Genomic DNA, 22,240 nt, shown 5'->3' on the forward strand with positions numbered 1-22,240 from the left:
AGTGTTCAATTGCACTCAATCAGAATTTTCCTCTGCTCACGTTTGAGCCGCCCCTCAGCTTGTTTCCTCGCCCTAAGCTCTGGAGTATACCAAGAAGCCAAAGGGGTTCCACGAAGCAGAAGAACATGAGATATACTGTCACCATGCCATTCCCCTCCCAATGAGGTCAATAGAAGAGAAACTTCCTGTACTGCAATTCTGGAGCTGATGTACACCCGCCAATTGTCCTGATTTGACCGGGACATCGCTGACAAAAGCCGCAAGCAGTGAGGTCGCCTGGTGGGGCGGCATGATGGAGGCAGGGGATGCCCTAGATTTAGGTTAGAAGAAGTTGGAGGGTATGCTGCTGTAAAGGTGTGCCATGGATGGGGGTACGCTTGTGGCTTGAAGGCATAAGTATGCTTCTCCTCTATGTTCTTAATTGCTGTGGCTGTCTCCCATGTCGTCCTCCGCCCCCGCTTTGCAATATGTGAACACTGCGTTTTGTCTCAGCTATATTAGTCTATCGCTGTTCCCGTCCCACGTCCATAGGGAGCAGTGTCTTGCACACGTGCAGGAGAGGCACTCGCCACCCCTACACGCAGTTAGGCTCCCTGTTGGCAAAGGCTACAACTCTGTCCTTTGAAGCCACCTTTTGCCTTTTGGCATCTGTGGAGATTGGCGGCAACAAAGAACCTTCTAGGTTTGTTGTTTGGGCCTTAAACGCGTAATTAGAAGTGAATGTTCTTCTCTGTTTATCAATAATGCAGATTCAGCACAGCTCCTCCGCTGTTTGTGCAGCTATTATTATGCAGCACAATATGTTCACACTGACAACACAGCCCCGATTAATAATTTAGCCCTGATCTGGAGGAGTCTGTCACATTGAGCAACGGCTTTCGTCACCAAGTTTGTAGTTTGGCATTCACAGACAGGGCCAGATCAAGGCCTCTGTTAAACGTGCCGTAGGCTACATGCCCTGTAATGTAACAATGGGAGAGAGATCCCATGTGAAGTGTGGACCTTTGCCTCTCCTTGTGTTTGCTCAGTTCATTTAAAGTCAGCATGTAGCCATTCTTGGGACACAGTGGAGGCTGCTGGAACCTAGTGGGGCATCAAGGAGGTCCCATGGGGGGCACCTAGGTCTCTATCCTCCTCTCTTGTGACGAGGATGTAATACTAAATCAACCACTCTGTGGCTTGCTTCCCTGTTCAATTAAGAGAGGATTCTGATACAACTTACTCTCATGTGAGTGGACAGAGGATTGCAGGTGGCACTCATCATCCCGGGTGACATATAGTGAGCTTCATTGCTGAGCGAGGTTTTGAACCCAGGTCTCCCATGCCCTAACTGAACAGTCTTACCACTTAACCTGTACACAATGCAATCAAGTAGGGTTGCCAACTGATCAAAAGAATGGCCTAGCCTGCTCAGAAATCTACAGCTGTAAGCTGATTTATCTGTGCAGATAAGCATCAGCAGAGAGTCATGTCAACCCCTGTTAAAAACACAAAAGCAGGCCAGCTTGCTTCTCCCAATATGTTGGATGTTAACATTTACTGTTGAAGTAATTATGCTAGTGCTTATTTTTGGGCTTCCACCCACACACTCTTGCTCAAAAGTCTGCAAATAAGCTATATCCAGGCATGCTATTCCACTTACATCGAAGCACCCACAATATTGTTGGCCGGCTACTTGAAAGCTCTAATCCACTTTCCATATTTGTTTACCTGCATCTTTCATTCTTCTGACTGCACCTTATCTTTAAGAGTACAAATTAAAGTGCAACACAGATGTTTCCAGAAAGGGAGCCCTGTTGATATTCCACAATCTGACAGTGTACAGTTTTGGATGGATAATAAAGCATTTAACATCCATCCAGAACTTCAAAGAATACAGACCCAAGCATTCTAGCCAGAAATGTATTTCAGAGGCGTAACCATGTTAGCCTATTGTGCCAATAAGAACAAAGAGTCCTCAGGCACCCATGGCCAAGGAAGGCACATGTCTGATAGTGAATTCTTTATTGACAAAAGCATGCACTTATAGCAATTCCAGTGGTGCCCCAGATACACCCACATACTTCCTTCTGGCCTCTAGGCAGCTGTCCCAGGGCTGTGCCCTGCGGAGCAGTTGCAGCAACAGTGGGGACTACACACCCCAACCAGCTTCTGTACCCTCGCCTGACAGGGTGCATGCACACAACTTGAGGCTTTTCCTGTGTTGAAGGCATCGCTGCTCTTCTGTCTTCAAGCCCCTCCTGGTTCTAGGAGGCAGCAGGGTGGGGGATGATGGGGATTCGATTGGCCTGTCCCTTGCCTGAACAGCCTCTTCCTCCAACATATCCTCCCTGCCCATCTCTGTCTCTGACAGCTCTGAGCATTTCTCTTCCCCCTGCCCAGGCTTCTGCCTCACGGGTGGCACCAAACCCCATATAACGCTGGCCTGGACCAATGCCACACATGTGTCAGGCACTGGCAGCTTTATGGTGGCATGTATCTGGTAGTGTTACCATCTTCAGCTAATTTTTTGATTTTTTTTTTTTAGTACTAATGTACAAACTCGACTGATACAAGTGTACCATGTTTGGGGAAGGGCTGCAGCTCAGTGGTTAGAGCATCTGCTTAGCATGCAGAAGGTCGCAGGTTCAATCCTTGGCATCTCCCAAGTTAGGCTGGGAGAGACTCTGAAACCCTAACAAGTCCCTGCCAGTCAGTGTAGACTATACAGTGGTACTTCGGGTTGCATATACTTCAGGTTACAGACTCCGGTAACCCAGAAATAGTGCTTCAGGTTAAGACCTTTGCTTCAGGATGAGAACAGAAATCGTGCTCCGGTGGCACAATGGCAGCGGGAGATCCCATTAGCTAAAGTGGTGCTTCAGGTTAAGAACAGTTTCAGGTTAAGAACGGACCTCCGGAATGAATTAAGTACTTAACCAGAGGTACCACTGTACTGAACCTGATGGACTGATAGTCTGACTTGGTATAAGGCAGCTTCATTAGTATGATACAGAAAGTTTCTCCTGGTAGACCCTGAATCAGTGTAGAGATTTTCTGCATCTTTCCTTACATGGATGGTGGCACCACCCAGGCTTGGTCTAATCTCTTAAGGAGACCATGTGTCCTACTATACAGAGAACAGTCCCTGGTTTGATGCCCTGGCTGGTCCAAATCCCATTCCAGATAAAGTACCATAAGAAAGGAGGGCTTGAAGTTGCCAATCAACAGTTAGCATCTAGACAGCAGACAATACAGGCAGGCCGGCCACTTGGTTGCAGTCTTCTTTGCTATGGCAAAATGTATCGTGTTTCTATTTAAATTACAGTTATGATTTCTAACTTTACATGTGCACATTTTTTGCAAATCTGTGCCTCCTTTTGTCCATGTTTTCGGTGATGCATTTCCTCTGCTCCCCTTTTTTGTGGGGAGGGGATGAGCCAGGAGTGGCCAAATTCCACTCCCCATGAGTAGCTGGGGAAGGGAATTTGGAGAGGTGAAATGGCAGAAAAGGAGTGAATTAACCACCACCATCTTGCATTTGCGTCTTGGGATGTGTACACACTGTACATTTAAAACCACATTAATAACCCATAGTCCCCAGAATTTTGGGGGGAAACTCATGTGCATTTAAAGTATGTCTTTAAGATTTATTTATTTAGAATATTATGTGTGCTCTTTGCAAACTTCAGCCTGGCAAGAACCAGCTCCAAATTATTGCATAGACCTGCTGGTGAGGGGCGGTTTGCCCTCCACTGCTCCCTTCTCCTGGGGAGGGCGGGTTATAAATAATAATAATAATAATAATAATAATTATTATTATTATTATTATTATTATTATTATTATTCCCAGGGCTCAGTGGTGGGAGGTAGTACTGAGGAAGAATAGCCAGGACCCCCTGCCATGACATCACCTGGGGCTGCCCTTAGGTCTCAGGTTTGGATCCTGAAATCTTAGGATGCTTCTGACCTGGCAGACCTAACTCTTACAAGCTATTTTTGTTTCCTGAGCCAAAGGACAAGATGCAACCCCTGCTATATGCAGAAGGTGACCAGATGGGCCATCCAATCTTACGTCAAAAGTGGCAATGCAGCAGCATTCCTCACCATGCCTCTTGGCACACACAACTGGCTCTCCTTACCTGCCCACCCTCGGCATCTGCTGCCTGATATGGCCACATCACTTTACTTTACCTAACGGTAGGGCCATCTCCAACCTCACTTCAAATACTTCAGAGTCTGGATTGAATGCCAGACTAAAAAGCATTTGCACTGGGCTGTGTAAAGTTCCCCTAGTGTTGTTATCTCAGAAGGACTATCATAGGACCAAAGGAAGCTGGAGTGGTGGCTTGTGGCCACCAGGACTAGTTGGGTAGAAAGGCAGGGAGATCAGCAGTAACTGGAGCCAAAGCCATTGACAGATGGAACCAGCCAATTCTAGTTTTGTCCCATGCTCCTCCCTGCTGAGTTCTACAAGGGCAGCACTGAGACTAAGGAGAAGAAGGAAGCTTACGGCCACTGCTGCTTTCTGTACTGGTTGTAAGGGGCAGACTAGTGGGGCAGTGACTTATTTGCCCTAATGAACCAACCACCATTGAGAAGCTGCCCTATGCCAGATCAGAGTATTTTGTCTATCTAGCTCAGTGTTATCTATGTTGGATAGCAGTGGTTCTCCAGGGTCTCAGGTGGAGATCATCCACCTCAATGACTACCTGATCTTTTAAACTGGAGGTGCCAAGAGGGATTGCACCTGCGACCTTCTATACACCACTGAGCTCCAACCCTCCTGGACACCATGTCACAGGAAGGAGAAAATTTCTAGAGACTTCGATTGCATAAACCAGCCCTTTGCATGCATTTTGGCGTGTAAACGAATAGCTGAGGTGTACAGCACAATTTGGTCGCTTGGAATCGCTCAATATCAAATTAACTTCAGATGTGCTCGGATTTATCTGTTGCAGGAGGCAAATGCCAGGCCAAGTAGAAGATAAATTTGATATGCTTGCAATGCAAAGGCCATTTTGTGAGTAGAATTATAAACGTCCTTTTAGAGGTATTAACTTCCCTCGTGCTTACAAAAGGAAACCAAATATTTTTGCAGTTGGTCTGAGAAATGTTTGATCCAAAACTTATTTTTCACACTGGAATGTTTGAAGCATCCAACATATTTGGCCCATGATGAAAATGTCTGTCTCTGTTGCTCGGCTGCTGTTGTTTTTCTTCCTCTCTACATCATCTGCGCTGCGCACAAACAAGCGAGAGCCGTTCCATTCCACTCATTTTTCTTATGTTCTGTGCTGAGCAAAGGGAGAGTGTTTTCCTTTACATTCCTATTAGCTGCTGCAGCTAAGACAATTAGGGGGAGCAAACGGAATAGATTAAGAGAAAATTAGCTTGGTTGCAACACTGCTGGAGCCTGTTGGCAAAAAACTACATTGTGTTTGACAGTGGGGGTGGTGATATTTTTACTGCACTGACACTTTTTGGTCTAAGACGTAAAATTATAACATAAACAGCTTCTTTGGAAGAAATAATTTATAGGTAGTTACTCAGCTGCAGGACTGCAGGAAGCAATGATCATACCTTTAAATCAGGCATAGGCAAACTTGGCCCTCCAGATGTTTGAGACTACAACTCCCATCATCCCTAGCTAACAGGACCACTGGTCGGGGTGATGGGAGTTGTAGTCCCAAAACATCTGGAGGGCCGAGTTTGCCTGTGCCTGTTCTAAATCCATTATGCTACATGGCAGGGTTGGCTAACCTGTGCCCCCCCCAGATGCTGCTGTACTACAGCTCCCATCATCCCTGTTGACCATGCTGGCTGGAGCTGATGGGATTTATAGTCCAACCACATCTGGAGGGACACTCCTACTCTTTTTCCAACATATGGAATACAAAGAATTGTAAGGCCAGATTTCATCTAATCTTCCCCATCCCTGGAATCCCTTGCTTGTAAAATTAATCCTCATCATAACAAACATTGGAAACTTCGTTATCCCAGGTTAGACTGTTTCCTCATCTAGCCCAGTAGTGTCAACTCCGACAGGCAGCAGTTTTCTAGGGCCCACCTGCACTATGCATTTAAAGCAATGGCGTTTCGCTTTAAACCATCATGACTTTTCCCAGAGGATCCTGGAAACTGCAGTCTATTTAAGGTGCTGTGAGGAAACCCCTGCTCCCCTCACAGAACTATAATTCCCAGAGTTCCCTGGGAAGAGGCATTGATTGGTAAACCACTCTAGGAATTGTAGCTTTGGGAGTCAATAGACCTCTAAGGCAGACAGCACTACCTCTAAGTTGGAATTAGATTTCTGAAGACAGAAACTGTACCTTAAGCTTCTTCACCTCCTCCTCCTTTACTGGAGCCAATCACTCCAGATGCTGGCAGATCCATTCCAGCCTTTTTATTCTGCCTCTCTCTCTCCACTTCACTGGGTCCATGCTTTCTTTGAAATGTCAGAGTGAGTCTGGGCATACCCTACACACATGTATGCTTGCTTTTAACATATACTGTAGTTATTTCTGGTATTTTCCCAGTCTTTGACAGACTGATCCCTAATGTCTCTGTACAGCCCATTTGTTGAGTTCCTGATCAACTTTCAAGATAGTCAAAACCATTGTTAACAGGCTCGTTCTGAACCATAGTTTTCAGCAGGTGGTGCCTCTTACTGAACACACACACATTGTATCTCTGTATTTATTTAAAAGTACATTCTTCCATCTTATCAAATGGCACCTTATCAGCTGTATTCCATGGAGGCAAATTTAAGTCTGCTGTATGTATATAAAATATTTGTATAGCCTTTTGCCTCTGTTGGCTCTGCAAAGATAATGCAGAATACTTCCTCCTTATACATGAGTAACGGAAGTGTTTACACAGGCCAGGCCAGATATATGCAAAAGGAAGACAGGTAAGTTGATAAATTGACTAGAGGGTTGCACAGATGCAATTTAAGCCTTTCTTGTCTTGCACCAATGCATATAATGAAACGAAAAGAGAATAAATAACCCTATCTCCATTGTGTAGATAGAAAGACAAATTTGTCTGAAGGGAGAAGAAGAAAATGCAGAAGCCACTTTAATTAACAAAGATGAAACATTTGTAATGTGTGTTTTGGATTTATCTCAAAACAAGTATAGTTGTTTCTCAGAGTTTGCAAGAGGGTGTGAAACCAGCTGTTTCCTGTATGAGGCTTCCTCTAGTATAACCCATTACTATGGAAGAGAAAAAGAAAGGATTCTCAGCGCTTTATCTTTATTTTACCCTAACAAGGCAGCTATTTGCTTTAGGCTGTGCAGTAGGGGAACAGGGCGAGCCCTAGACCAAATGGTACTGCAGGCAAGGAGGCGTGGCTTCAATCCGCCGACTTTTCTAATAAGAAAATGTACTTGCACCCCATTTCATGATTTTGATGCACAGTTTGCATGCATGATTTTCCCCTGCCATATAAGATGATAAATTTGCATACCTGGATCTATAAATCTGTACTTATTCATGCAATACGAACTGTTTGTACCTGCTTGTTTCAGCTACTGAGTGGACAATTGAGGAGATGATCTGTAACAGATGCACCTACCCCCCTGGTCCAGAAGCCTCCAAGCTTGCAGCCCCAGGGAGTCAAATGGCACTTTGTTTGATTGCAGTGAATGAAGTATGGGCAAACTATTAAGATGTAGCCTGGCTGATTGCAGTATTTTTAGGCTGCTTTGCAGTGCTGCCCCTCCCAAGGCAACACACTGGAGTTTTAAAATGGCACTGGTGACAGAAAGCTGGGGGAGGGCTGATTTTCCCTGGCACTTAGCTGTCTTGCTTCTGCCTAACCTTTAGCTGTGATACTTATTTTCATTTCTCTGCGCAGTTCGTGTATGTATTTTTGTATTGTATTGCCTGCGCTAAAATAATTCTAGTCACAATTTAACTAGTCACAATTTTAAAATCCAATAAAATGCAGCATATACAGGAACTATAGGATCAAAAAAAGAGAGACTAATTTAAAAACAGAGAGCCGAGTGGCACAACTCTGCAGTCTTAAAATAAATTTAAAACAGGAACCACTATTTTACTCATACCTTTTTTGCATTATATTTGAAAGAGTGCCATTGAAAAGTGACAGAAAGGGGGAGGGGGGCAGTGCACCAAGGCTGGGATAGAGAGGCAACATCTTGCTACTTTTTTGTACCTCACATGAAACCTTAAAGGTAAAGGTAAAGGGACCCCCTGGCCATTAGGTCGCCGTGACTGACTTGGGTTGCGGCGCTCATCTCGCTTTATTGGCCGAGGGAGCCGACGTACAGCTTCCGGGTCATGTGGCCAGCATGACTAAGCCACTTCTGGCGAACCAGAGCAGCACACGAAAATGCAATTTACCTTCCCGCTGGAGCGGTACCTATTTATCTACTTGCACTTTGATATGCTTTCGAACTGCTAGGTTGGCAGGAGCAGGGACTGAGCAACAGGAGCTCACCCCATTGCGGGGATTCGAACCGCTGACCTTCTGATCGGCAAGTCCTAGACTCTGTGGTTTAACCCACAGCGCCACCCGCGTCCCTTTACCTGAAACCTTAGGTGATGACAAAATGCAGCCCTCCTAATAACACTGCTGAAAGCTTTTAACATGCAAGTTGTTATTCTTTTGGGCTCTGTTTTGAACAACCGAAACGCTGCATTGATGCAAACACAGAATGATCCATAGCAGTAGAGAGAATCCCAACATAATGAATTGAAATTTGTAAAATGCTTTGATATTGGCACTGCAGGCATACTAAAAAATTAAAATATATGTTTACTTCCTCGGGTGCATTCTTAGAATGGCATTATCAAATATCACACATCAGAATGGTTCTTTTTAACCACTGAGTCTAACTTTCCTACTTGTGTCTGAACAGCGGAACACAATGGAGATTCATGTGCCATAGCTAAGTGGATCTGTTCAAATAATTTGTAATGGTTGCACAACAATAATTGGGCAACAAAGGATTTGTCTTTGTGGGTGTTTTTTGTCCATCTAATTCTACTGAATAAAAAGCCCTCTCTAAAATGTAATGGAATAACAAATTGACAGGCTGGAGCAGAATATTACACCACCATCTGTTGTTGGCATTGAGATTGTGGTAAACATCTCAAGTGCAATTCAGAGAGCTCAGCAACAACACACCTGGGATTAAAACTCAAGCTGTGTTTTCCGGCAGTTGGGTTTCATCCACAATCTATATATAGTCCACACTTTTCCAGCCTCCTAACAAAACTTAGTTGTAGTTATCTGCTGGCCAAATTAATTGCCGAATGATCACAAGCACTCCATGACCACAGTTGGGTAATACATTCATTAAGACCAACCAAAAAGTTATTTTAAAATGGCAAACTTTCAAGTGTTCCAGAACTCTGCCAGGCAATCCCTCCCAGGTGCTGAGATATCAATTACAGATAGGTAGCCGTGTTGGTCTGCCATGGTCAAAACAAAATAAAAAAAATCCTTCCAGTAGCACCTTAAAGACCAACTGAGTTAGTTCTAGGTATGAGCTTTCGTGTGCATGCACACTTCTTCAGATACTTCAGATGGTATCTGAAGAAGTGTGCCTGCACACGAAAGCTCATACCTAGAACTAACTCAGTTGGTCTTTAAGGTGCTACTGGAAGGAATTTTTTTTGTTTTGTTTTGTTTTGTTCTGAGATATCAAGTTACACGCTTTGGATTCTGGGATGAAGTTGCAACAGCTGCCACCATATTGGGGAGGCTGGGGCTGGGGGGTGAATGGTTGGCTTGCAACTCAGTTCTGTCCTGTCCCACACCTGAAACGAAACACTTTTGTTAAAGTGTGTGGGACAGAGAACCAGTGGCATAGCGTGGGTTGTCAGCACCCAGGGCAAGGCAAGTAATTTGTGCCCCCTAACCCGTGGATTTGTGCCCCCTAACCCGCGGATTTGCACCCCCTAACCCTAACCCCCAGATGTTGCGCCCGGTGCGGCCGGCCCCCCCTGCACCCCCCACGCTACGCCACTGCACAGAACAGAAGTAAAACAAAACTCATGACAGCCTCCTTTTTTGGCAAAGCTAGGGGGTTAATACTGGAAGGTTTGCCAGGTAAGAGTAATTTTGGAAGTCCAATAGTATAGCAGGAACACTGCCATGTTCCTCTTCATATCTCAGTACCCGGAAAGGAGTTAGCCTTCAACTTCTTTCTTAAAACTCAATCTATAAACAAACCTTATGGCTGTAACATCTAGCCTGCCATTTCCCACCCACCTAGTTTTCTGCTTTTTAAAAGTTTTCATCCTCCAGCCACCACCCCTACCTTGTGTATCATCTTGCCTGGCAAATAATTTTCAAAAAACTCAAAAGCTTGCCACATTTATTTCTTTATTACTAGATTTGTATCCCAGCTTTCCTCCAAGGAGCTCAAGGTGACAAACATGCTTCTCCACACACTCCATCCTACCCTCACAACAACCCTGTGAGGTAGGTTAGACTAAGAAATCGTGACCTGTCTGAGGTCACCACGTGAGCTTCCTAGCTGATGGGAGATTTGGTCTCTGGGGTCCGAGCCCGACATTTTGACCACTATGCCACAATGGCTCTTAATTTTAAATTGCTCAGCTGTAGACTTTGGAGGGCAGGAGGGTGTGTTGTGGTGTTTTATATTACCTCCTGTGGTTCTCTTGATTGCAGTTATTGGCTTATCTAGGCTGTGCATACACTCCTGTTTACTTTGCAACCTGCATGCTCACACTGCTGTTTTGGGTAGCAATGTACACATGACATTAGCCACAATCCATATCTATACTATATCTATCCTGTTCTTTCTTATGAAATACTGTTTTTGCTGCATTTCCCCATAAACCAGCTTCGCTTCAACTTGAGAAAAAAGGACAACTGCATTTTATGCTGGTAACAATGCAGGAGGCTGCAGTTATGAGTTACAAGTCTCTGTAGCCACAGCAGGTGCTGTGATTCTCCAGCAGTTTGACTTCACTCCTGAAGACGCACTCCGTTGCCTCTTCAGACAGATTGATGTCAACAAATACATTCTATAGGAATAGCTCTTTAACTTCCTGGGAGCTCTTTAAAACATAGATGGGGAACCTGTGTCCCTCCAGGTGTTGCTGGTCTCTATAATTCTCATCAGCTCCAGTCAGCATAGCCAAAGGTCAGAGATGATGGAAGTTGTAGTCCAACAACATGGGGAGTGGGCTCACATTCCCCTTCTCTAATTTAAGAACTTGTAGGTAAATGGATTTAGAATACAGCAGCTTGAACATTTTTCAATCTGACATTAAGTTATAAAACTTAATGCTTGGCCATCTCTATTTTACATTATTCTTCAGAATACCCAGGGGAAGTCTGGGAATCACTTTTTGATTCCCCAAATGTGGGAATCAGGTGTAGGCTTTTATTTTATTTTTTTAGATTACAAATGTGTTTCTTTTTAAACCAAACAGCTTGATCTTATACCTGTTTACTCCAAAGCAAGTCCCACAGAGTTCAAACTCCCTAGCCAAACTAACCAACACACAATGGGTGTTATTTTCCTCATATGAGAATTAGTATTAAATTTTCCACATCCGAACAAACAGTGGTGATATTTTCACAGAAAATGGATTGTACACTGGAGACTACTGAGATCTTCCCAGTCTAATTAAGATATATTTGAAAATGAAAAGATAGGGCTTTTTGGACATAATTCTACAAACACTTACTCTCTAACAGTCTTGAGACCAGGCTAAATAACAGTAAGCAAAGGGCAGGAATGATTCCAAGCTACTATGGGCCACTCTTTAACTTATGCATTAACAAAAAGAAGCTAGCATTCAGCTTCCCATTCAGTTCTGGCACCTGAAGCTGATGTCTCTATGTCCATTGACTGATATGGAACTGATTCGCTGTAATGATTCTTTGGTTTGCAGTAGCATTGCCTTTCTCTGAATCACCAGCAACACAGCAGTGACTCAGGCCCTGTGCTATTATTGTCAGATGCAGATTAATTAGCTGGAGAGGATCTGGGGTTGTCCCCAAGGCACAAGAAGGTTGGTGTGAAAATAGCAGCTATTATTTATTGGTGTGTGGAAAATCAAATGCCAATTCCCACATGAGGAGGAACATAAAAGTATATCGGTGATAAAAATAAATCGAGTAGATGAATCTGACGGGGAGGTAGATTGGAAAGAATAGATTAAGAAACCTATAAGGGGGAAAAGAAGAAAAGGCAGAATGGAAGATGAGTCTTAAAAGAAAAAGATAAGATATAAAATGGTAGGTGGAGAGAGAAAATAGAACAGTGATGATAGTGAGCCTTAATGAGGAAAAATTCTCAATGCCAGTTCTTGACTTGGGATGAAAGGATTTGTCAATTTTGGCTCTCTTAGTTTCTCCTTTTTCCAGTTATAAATTCAGTTATCCACAGTTTGCAGCAATTTGATTAAAAAAAAAAAAAAAACCCTAATGAAAATCCATCACCATTTAGTGCATATTTCCCTAATAAATACATTTTCAAATGCAGTTTTGACAAATGTACACATTCATGTAAGCAATTTCCTTAATATAATGCATTTGCATATGCTATTTTAACCAATGCATTCATTTTTATGCAAACTTTCCCCTACCATACACATTTTTTAAACATGGGTTGGTTGGTGAACTGCATGACAAATCTCAAATAAGTGCAAATTGCATGTTTGATTTGCATACTGTTTCAGAAAGTGCAGAAGTGATAGATTTGGCTTCAAATTGGACCTGAATTGAATTTCTGTCCCATACCTAGTCTTGACCATAGTTGAGGGTTGGGAAATGTTTTGTGACCCTCCTGGTGTCTTTGGACTCAGCCTCCATCAACCCCAGACAGAATGGCCAATGGTCACGTGATGATGGGAGGACCACAAGTCCCCCATCACAGAAATAAATTGAGTAGTGTGTGTTTTTTGTGTGTCGTGGAGGAACTTCAAAACATTTCCCAAACTATCAGAGGCAGAAGGTATTGGTTTGTATCAGGGCTTGCCTGGGAGCTAGCATGGGCAATGAGAGTGCTGAATATGTATTGGAGTGGGGGGACGACGACAATCTAGGTCCCCATCCCATCTGCATAGAGCCACGGACAGGCAGGGAGCATTGTGCTGACTGCAATAATTTATTCTAGTCTTACTTGTTTTCAAGTAATATGTTTAGGATCAGGATGATAGATCCTAAGATGAGGTCAAGTGCACATGAGGCTTTGTGAAATTTCTCCCATAAGTCCCAAGCAGCACATTGTAAAAGGGAGAAGGATGGAAACATGGGTAGCCTTGTGATAAGAAGATAGCTATGAGTGTGTTCAAGATTAAAAAAAAAGTTTTTTCCCCAGTCAGATGTGTACATTACTGAAGGAGCACATCACCTTCAAACTTTAAGTTTAGTTTAGTTTTTAAAATGAGAGATGTGCACAGGAGGCCCATGTTGTGGTTTGCATTGTTTATTTTTGTTTGTTTTAAAATAGGGCATGGCTGAGTGCTCTCATGCTGCGGTTGTACAGCAGAGGAGCACACAGTTTCTAAAAAAATCAAAACATGGAAATAATAACCTAAGATCTAGGAGGCACAGTTCCTAATTATATCACAAATAATATTCATCTGGTGCCTATGGTGATAACTTCCTCGATGCAGCGATTTTATTTGCTTGTTTAAACAATTTGTTTGCCACTTGGTTGCAAGTGTCTTTTAAGTGGTGCACAAGAAATAAAATACCAAAAAGATAACAATCCCATTAGAATTATAAAAGAAGACTTCAGTTCAAATGCCTGCTGGAGCAATCAATCAATCAATCAATCAATCAATCATAAAAAGCAATAAAAATAAGTAATCTTGGGAATGAGGATAGGAGCATTACTCCCCCCCCAAAAGAAAAAACACAATACCAGAAGCACAGACTTGTAGTAAGAAATTATGCATAACAGTTAGTTACCCATGCTGATACCTATTTCAGATTTTAAATTGATTCTATTTGGCAGTTTTTAAATAGTTTTATATGTAGTTGGCTTTTGTTAAAAAAATGATTTTATATATGCAATTGTTTAACTGTTTTTATAAGTGTTTTTATACAAGTTTTTATTGTACTTTAAATCACTTTGAGATGCTTCAGAGGATGTGATTAATTAATAACAAAAAATTAGAGACAGCATAGCCATTCATCACACACACACACACACACACATATGCATGCACCCCCTGGTTAACCACTCTTAACCAAATTAGCCTTATAATGATGAAAACCAGCTACCCTAGTCTTTTAATTTAGAATAAGGAAAGAGGTCCTTACCAAATCCTGATTTTTCCATCTGCCAAGGTGAGTTACTTGGATGCAGTAGTGCGGAGACACTTGACTATTTGATCAAGAGTTTGGGGACTGGCTTTACGAGATGATGCTAATGTGGGTATTTTTGTGAAGTGAGTCATTTGTTTTGGCTGATCCTTGCCTCTTTTGTGCTCACAGATTGTGTAACTCTGCATAGCAATTTCCTTGTCATACAGTAGGTGTGAAAGAAGGGAATGAAACACCCTCGGCCTTCCTCTTCTTATTATTATTTTCCATGCTGTGTATTCTGTCTCTCATTCCTTCCCATAGTTGCTGTGTCCTGTCAACTCTTATCTTGGCCTCGTTCCTCCGAGACATCACCAGCACCAGCATTATAAATTAAGATTATTATGTCGTTAGAATACTTACACTGCCTTTCATCTCAAAAAGAAATACCAAGCCGGTTCAGAAACAAATAAAAACCAACAGCAACATAGCAAGAATAGAGAGCCAACTGTGCATGGGTCTGTTTCTTCCTTGTGTGTGTTTGTGTATTTCTGCAATGTATACTTTGCAGCTGCTAGGAGTGCATCATGCACCTCACGTAACTTCCAACACTACAAATATGGCTTTCTGGCAATGGAATAATAATAATAATAATAATAATAATAATAATAATAATAATATAGTAATTTATTATTTATACCCCGCCCTTCTGGCTAGGTTTCCCCAGCCACTCTGGGTGGCTTCCAACAAAACACTAAAATACAATAACCTATTAAACATTAAAAGCTTCCCTAAACAGGGCTGCCTTAAGATGTCTTCTAAAAGTTTGGTAGTTATTTTTCTCTTTGACATCTGATGGGAGGGTGTTCCACAGGGGGGGCGCCACTACCGAGAAGGCCCTCTGCCTGGTTCCCTGTAACTTGGCTTCTCACAGCAAGGGAACTGCCAGAAGGCCCTCGGCGCTGGACCTCAGTGCCCAGGCAGAACAATGGAGGTGGAGACGCTCCTTCAGGTATACTGGAGTAATGGAGAAGGAACACCATTTGAATGGCAATGTCTATCAACTTGAGGGTGCTAGCCTCCTTAAATATGGGGGGGGGGGGCAAGGACCTTGGCATCTAGAAGTTGGCTACTATGACAGCCAGCATCTATCAGAAACAGGAAGAATGTGATGCTTCCTGAGCTCAGTTCTCTGAGGCAGGTTGTACATCTTGAACAAAAAATGGTGAGTGGGCTTATTATGCAAATGCATACTTCTCTATGCCACCATATAATTCACAAGCCTTTTTTTGCAAGCAATTTGCATGCTTTATTTTCATGATATTACTTTCACAGGTGTCTTCAGACACAGATATTATGATTCACCAGTGTGAATTCTCACCTTTGTATTTAAAAAGTATTGTGAGAAACACTTCGCAAAGAGGAACAACTACTCCCGCAAAGTAGAGAAATTAATATGCTTGATTCCTAAAACAACAACAAAAATATCACTCCTTATTGTGGATCATTCACTACCAAAGGAAGGAGGGGACTGTCTAAATTACATGTGGAACAATCCTTCAATAAAATTTCTACCTCTCACCCTCTTTTTTTTTTTTAACTACTGGACAAAGAAGAAAGGCACCTGGAAAGAGTATTCTAGGGAAGTAAACACTGAGTGTGGGCATTCTTTATGCCCACATTTATGCCCACATTTCTCAATGGATCAGGGTAAAACTGCCACCTTCACATCTAAGCCCCACCAGCTGAATTCAGATACAACACTAAACTGTGGCTTAACCTTACAAGACCAAGCTTCAGTGAATCTTGAATGTGCATGTGTTCTCCAGCATGGCTGCAAGGAGGCGAATGGAACCTTTTACTTCTGTTTTAGGTAAACCACAGTTTTGAATGTTACCCTAAACTTATACTGTGGTTACTCTTAACTATGGTTAGTGAAAACAAGCCAGATTCATTACTCATGTTTTGAAGTTGGCTTGTTCGAGCTCACTATAATTAAGATTAGCCACAGTTTGGGGTTAGAACAACATGCTAATCTGTGGTTAATCTAAAACGGGAGTGGAAGCTTGCAATCTCCTTATCGCAGCCAAAATGGAGGTGGCGGTGGTGGAGGAGGTGTGTGTGAGCCTGAGACTCACTGCAGCTTTCCCTCATAAAGATAAACCACATCTCCCAGAGTTCACATGTGTAAATGTGCCCATAGATTTGGGAGTAAGTCCTTTTTAACTTAATGGGACATGTTTCTTGGTATATACATATATAGGGTAATGCCATCACTGTCACCTTCTCAGTGTCGTAGGTAGTAAGCATCGCTGTAGGACAAAAGACATCATAGAACTGCCAGTTGCATTGACTCGGCAGTTTCTTCAGCAACAAAAATGTACTTCCTCTGCAGTTTGCAAACCCTGACAGCTGACCTATTACTAGCTTGCAGAGGAAGTGTTGGCAGCAACATCATCTGCAAATGTAGGAAGGGATGGGGTGGGGAAAACCACACAAGAAGTATGCACATGCAAAATAGCAGCAGGGGTTTCCAACACTGTACTTTTACTTGCTGCAGATGCAAGATCCTCATTTCAAAGAGAATTGGGCGCAAACATAATATTCTGCTGAAGAATATTCTTGGACACTGACCCATGCAATCCTATGCACACTGATCAGGCCCAAAGCTCTTAGTTAGCTTCACCGCCAAACAGGGTTTCAGGCAGGGTCTGTCACATTCAAACTCAAACTTCTGCAAAGGTAGCACAATACTTTCTGAGCCTAAGATGGCACTGTAGAGGTACTAGCTTAAAAATAGCCATGTGCTGTCCTTATTCTCTGATTTGTAAACAAATTGGAGAAATTAAAAATGCTGCCCTAGTTTCCATAGACAGTAAAGCACACACATAGGGCTGTGCATGCTGTGCTAACTTAAAATGCGGCTAGGTCATTCTTTTTCTCAATTTGGATTGAAGCTGGTTGAAGACGAAAAATGCATCAAAATGCAGCATTTCATCAGAAACAGCAGGATAGACATTGATTGTGGCTAATGGAATGTGTACATCGCTTCCCAAACCAGTAGTGGGAATGCACTGGATGTAGCATAAACAGGAGTGTGTACAAAGCCACACACCCACATCCTAACCATGTTTACTTGAAAGTATGTGCCACTGATTTCAATGGCATTTACTTCCTAGTAACATGTAGGATATGCAGCCATAGCAGATTTCTAAAAGAAGGGAATTTGTAACAAGAAACAATAGTAACTAAAAACAGGCATGGCCTGGAATGCATTAGGTGTGGGAAGAACATCTCTGATGAACAATATAAAGATTCCTCAAGATGAAAAATGCTTTTCTGGCATAAGCCCCAAACTGAGAAGCTGGCGCTGCATTCTCAAGACAAAGAGCAAGAAAACTAGCACCAGCATCAGAGGCCAAGCAAAATCTGAGGCCGGGATGTGGGAGCTCATTTTTAACATGGGAAAGTGCACTGACCTAGCCAAATAAGGAGTTCTTCAGGACAGAATGCAAAGGTGATGCAATGATGAAGACCCTAGCAAGTGTTATGGGTTTCTTATGCTTTTATCCAGTGGGAAGAGCCAAGCAGCATGCAGCCATAACTGTGAACAACCCAGTTAAACAAAGGGCAGCCTCATTTTGGGGGTCCTTGAGTGCTCTTGTAGGTAACCAATGCACTGATTCAGCCTGCTAGATGTTCACAGACCAAATTTAGTGACTCAGACCGGCATGCTGATTGGTATCTCTTCCCACAAGGATGTTGGCGTTGCTAAAAGCCAACCACAGTTGCTCCAAACCTGGGATAAAGTTGTTTCTTCTATGAGGTGGTGCCTGTTTCAGTTCCTTATCTGGCACTACTGCTGCAGCGGGTGGAGCTTTCTCTATGCTTGCTACTTTTTCCCCCTTTTTCAAATCTTGATCTAATGTTTCTGTTTGCTTCCTTATATGCTCTTATATGTTCAGTAACCTCAACGGGTGCAAAATGATCTCCACAATGGTTGAGGGCGAGTTTGGTTACATTATGTGCATTTACCTGCTGGTGTCATTGCTGAGCACTGGGGCCATCAGAGATGCAAGATACCCACACATTTCTCTCCATGCAAAGAAAAGTAGCTTGGGGCTAAGGTCAGCAGTTCATCTTCCTTCTGCACCCCATTCCTTCTATCAGGTTATGAGATTCTCCATTAACTCCAGTGGGAGTGTCTTTACTTACAACACCGTTTCACAGATGTAACAGATCACACCATCAACACAGGGTGAGGGCCAAAGAAATGTGATTTTCACATTTCTCTCCTTGCCAGTCACAAGAAAAATCTCCTTTCTGAAGCTGCTCTTTGCATTTCAAAGGAAGCTCCCACTGGCATGAAGAGAAGCTTCCCTTAAAGCAGGGATGGGGAACTTGTGGTCCTCCAGATGTTGTTGGACTCCAACTCCCATAAGCCCCAGCCAACATGGCTAGTAGTTGGGAATGGTGAGAGTTGTGATCCCAACAGCGTCACCGGTTAGCCATCACTGCCCTAAAATGCAGGCAGCATTTTCAAAGAAGTGAGATAAAGAGCTAATCTTCCTAGTGGTTTCTGGGCTCAAAAGACCTATGTGTTAATTGCATCCACATAATTAACCTCAGAAGTACTGTAGTTTGGCCCTGACTCAAGCCAGCATGAGACTTGAACTAAATAAATGTGGCCCTTTCCCCACTACACCCACCTTGCAAAATTTCCCCCTTGCATTGGGGGAATCCCACCAGTGCAGACAGCATGCTAGCAGCACTTGTGTTGCAACTCTAATATAAATTCATTACAACAGTGTAGCATCTCATTCTGCTGGAGCAGTGAAATTTAGTATCAATGTTATCTTTGCTTTAGCCAACTCTTCTATTAGGCATAGCAGCTGCCTCAGGGAACTGATTTTGAGTGTCACGAGAGGGCAGTAAAGTGATAGTTATATAATTTATTATTATTGTATTTTTCTTGTCAAGCATCTGTGAGATTTGTTGCATCAGATGCCCCAAAGAACTTGACTGGCCTTGGGTACATGGGAGGCAGGAGGCACCAGTTGCTTCTCTGCCTCTGGCAGCAAAGCCTCAAGGTCCAATTTTGTTCTACCCAGTGTGCAGAACAGGATAGGCTGTAATTCAAAAAGAAGATCCTCCATTTCCATGCAATAAAAATAACTGTTATATGTTAAGGTTTCTCCAGGATAGGGTTGGATCAGTGGCGTAGCGTGGGGGGTGCAGGGGGGGCCGGCCGCACCGGGCGCAACATCTGGGGGGTAGGGTTAGGGGGCGCAAATCCATGGGTTGGGGGCGCAAATCCACGGGTTAGGGGGCGCAAATTACTTGCCTTGCCCCGGGTGCTGACAACCCACGCTACGCCACTGGGTTGGATTGCAACTTAATATTTTTAAGGGCATTTTAATGAGATTTGTTAATGTGCTCACATTACTTACATACATACCCACCTGCCCTTCACTCTAAAGTCTGGGACGGGTTGCATTATAACATAGGGTTACCAGATGTCCCCAGTTCCCAGGGACAGCCCCCGGATTTGCAAATCTGTCACCAGACAAATTCTGTCCCCGGAATGTCCCCAGATTTGCAAATCTGTCCCCAGGAAATGTGGCAGTGGCAGCCTCAGCGGCCCGGAGCCAGCCTAGTAGCGCAGTTGGCTCTGTCTGATTTCAGGAGCTGCTCGCTGTCATGGTGCCCACAATTTTTCCTCATCGGAAGTCCCCATATGATGTTCCGGCGAGGAAAAATGGTGGGCGCCATGGCAGCAAGAAGCTCCTGAAGCCAGCCAGAGTCAACTGCGCTACCAGGCTGGCTCCGGGCTGCTGACTGCTGCTGCCGCCACCACTGCCGAAGGGGAACCGGGGACATCCGGCGGTACAGATCTCCTTCCCCCTTTGTTTTGACTGATTGGGGGAGGCTCAGAAGTTGCGGGCGGGCGGCTGTTGCCCAGGTTTTTAAAAACTCTGCGCATTTATCTTTCACAGGGTGTGAAAGAAGGGCTTTGCACCTTTATACAATATGCATGTGAGCTTGGGCCCAGGGTCTTTTGCCTTACTATCCCCACTACTGACTCCGTTGCTACTCAGCTTAAAAAAAAAAAAGGGTCCCCAGATTCATTGAAAATAATCTGGTAACCATATTATAACACAATATTGAAAACAGTTTTCAAACAATTTAAAATTTCATTTGTCTAATCTACTTGATGTGATTGATAATCGGGACGAGAAGCAGAAGACCATTTATCCGATCATTTCCCTGGACCCAGACCTATCTCCCATGAAAACAAAATCTCGAAAGCAGTTTACAACAGCAAAACGTGTAGTCAGAACAATTTTAAAACCGGGAGAACCCACTAACCAACACCGGTTTTCCATTGCTCTTCAGGTGGGACTTTAACCAGTCACTGTCCCCCCACCTACAATCCAACCAACTTGTCTCAAGTTAGCAGAAGAACGCTCGGAACAAGGCGTCGGGCAAAAGGGGGGAAAGGAATTGGTGAAAAAGAGGAGAAAGCGGCTTCACATTCGGCCGCCGCGCATGCCCAGAAGTGCCGCGCATGCTCCTTAGTAGGCAAGAAGCCTTGGCTCGGCCGCAACCTCGCCACACAACTCCGCCGCTGGGAGCGCGATGCCTCTGTGGGCGGGACCAAAGGAGTGGGCTGGCGGCGGCCTCTCCCCCCCCCCTAGGAGGGTAGAGGGCGTGGCCTGAGGAGGCGGAGGCGGCGCGCGGGGCCATTTCAGCGAGCGGCGGCGGCGCAGGCGGCCCGGCTAGGATGCGCTTGGCAGCGTCTCGCGGCGGTAGCAGCAGCAGCTGCGGCACCAGCAGCAGCAGCGCCAGGGACGAGCCCGCCGCTTCCCTCCTGCCGCAACCGCGCTAGCGCCCGCCGCGCAGCCCCAGCCGTGCTCCGTCTCTCCTCCCGGCCCTGCCGGTCCCTGCTCCACCTCCTCCTGTGTCGGCGGCGGGAGCATCGCCGTCCCTCCTTCTCTGCCCTGCTCCTCTCGCGTCTGCTTCCTCGGCGTCTCCCATGGCGGCCCCGGGCAACATCGTGTCCGTTATGGCCAGCAAGACCAAGACCAAGAAGAAGCATTTCGTGGCCCAGAAAGTCAAGCTCTTCCGGGCCAGCGACCCGCTGCTCAGCGTCCTCATGTGGGGGGTGAACCACTCGGTAAGAGCCGGCGCTTCCTGGGGCTGGGGGTGGTTGCTTTGCTGGCCCGGCGGAGGCCCCTTCGTCTCCGCCGCAACCTCCGCCTCCTCCCTCCACCCCTCTCCTCCTTCCTCCTGTCAATGCGGGGCCTCTCTCTGTGCCCCCTCGCTTCCCATACTCCGGATCAGTACCTTCCCCATAGCTCTATCTCCCTCCCCCTTCAGCAGTTCTGAAAGGGAGCACGTACTTGCACCCCCCCCAACATATGCACACTTTCTCTTTTTAAACCACCCATCTCTCCCACCCCCTTTCTCTGTTTTATAGGGGATTCCTGCCAGTAGCTCCTAGTGAGGAAGGGGACTGGCTAGTGTAATTAGAAAGGGGAAAGATGAAATGTCTTCACCTGTGGGGTAGGCGATGTGCTTCTCTGCCTGTGGGGTAGGAATGTGCCCTTGGGCACTCGAGTTCAGAGGCATCCTGCCCTTGGGGTGGCAAAAGCCATGGGTGTGCCATACACCCTGCCGTATATTCCTTTCTCTTTGTGCACCTTTCTCTGTCGCATGCACACACAACCTTGTGTATAGGGCTATGGGCATCCCAGTACTTGGTAGCTGCTATCGCTATTTGCTGTGGCGACTAAATGGACCTCAAAGCAATACCGCTCTTATATTCACTGTGCTAGCTGATTGTACTTCTTGCCCTGAAATGGGCTTGGGGGTGGGAATCTGCTAAACAAACGCTACTCTTATTTAAGTGCATCTTGGGGATGGTTGACAGTTGGGCAGCGTTAGATTAATGGTAGGAGCTGTGTGTGTTTTGCCACTGGGCTAATGGCTTTG

The 22,240-nt window shown here is 44.6% G+C and overlaps 1 protein-coding gene across 3 annotated transcripts in view; it reads left to right on the top strand.

The window, feature by feature from the left end:
* The window catches only part of PIP4K2A (phosphatidylinositol-5-phosphate 4-kinase type 2 alpha), a 163,424-nt gene that overhangs the window by 77,647 nt on the left and 63,537 nt on the right, over positions 1-22,240 (top strand). Inside the window, exon 1 of one of the 3 annotated variants that reach the window (XM_081834659.1) lies at positions 20,996-21,422. The exons of the other annotated variants lie outside the window; for them this stretch is intronic. Within the exon in view, the coding sequence (XP_081690785.1) occupies positions 21,282-21,422 (141 nt within the window). The 5' untranslated portion in view covers positions 20,996-21,281. Of the gene's footprint in view, positions 1-20,995; positions 21,423-22,240 lie in introns of those variants that run through there. 3 annotated transcript variants of the gene reach the window in all.

This window comes from Podarcis erhardii (genome assembly GCF_964252035.2).
Source record: "Podarcis erhardii genome assembly, chromosome: 12".
Lineage (NCBI taxonomy): Eukaryota > Metazoa > Chordata > Lepidosauria > Squamata > Lacertidae > Podarcis > Podarcis erhardii.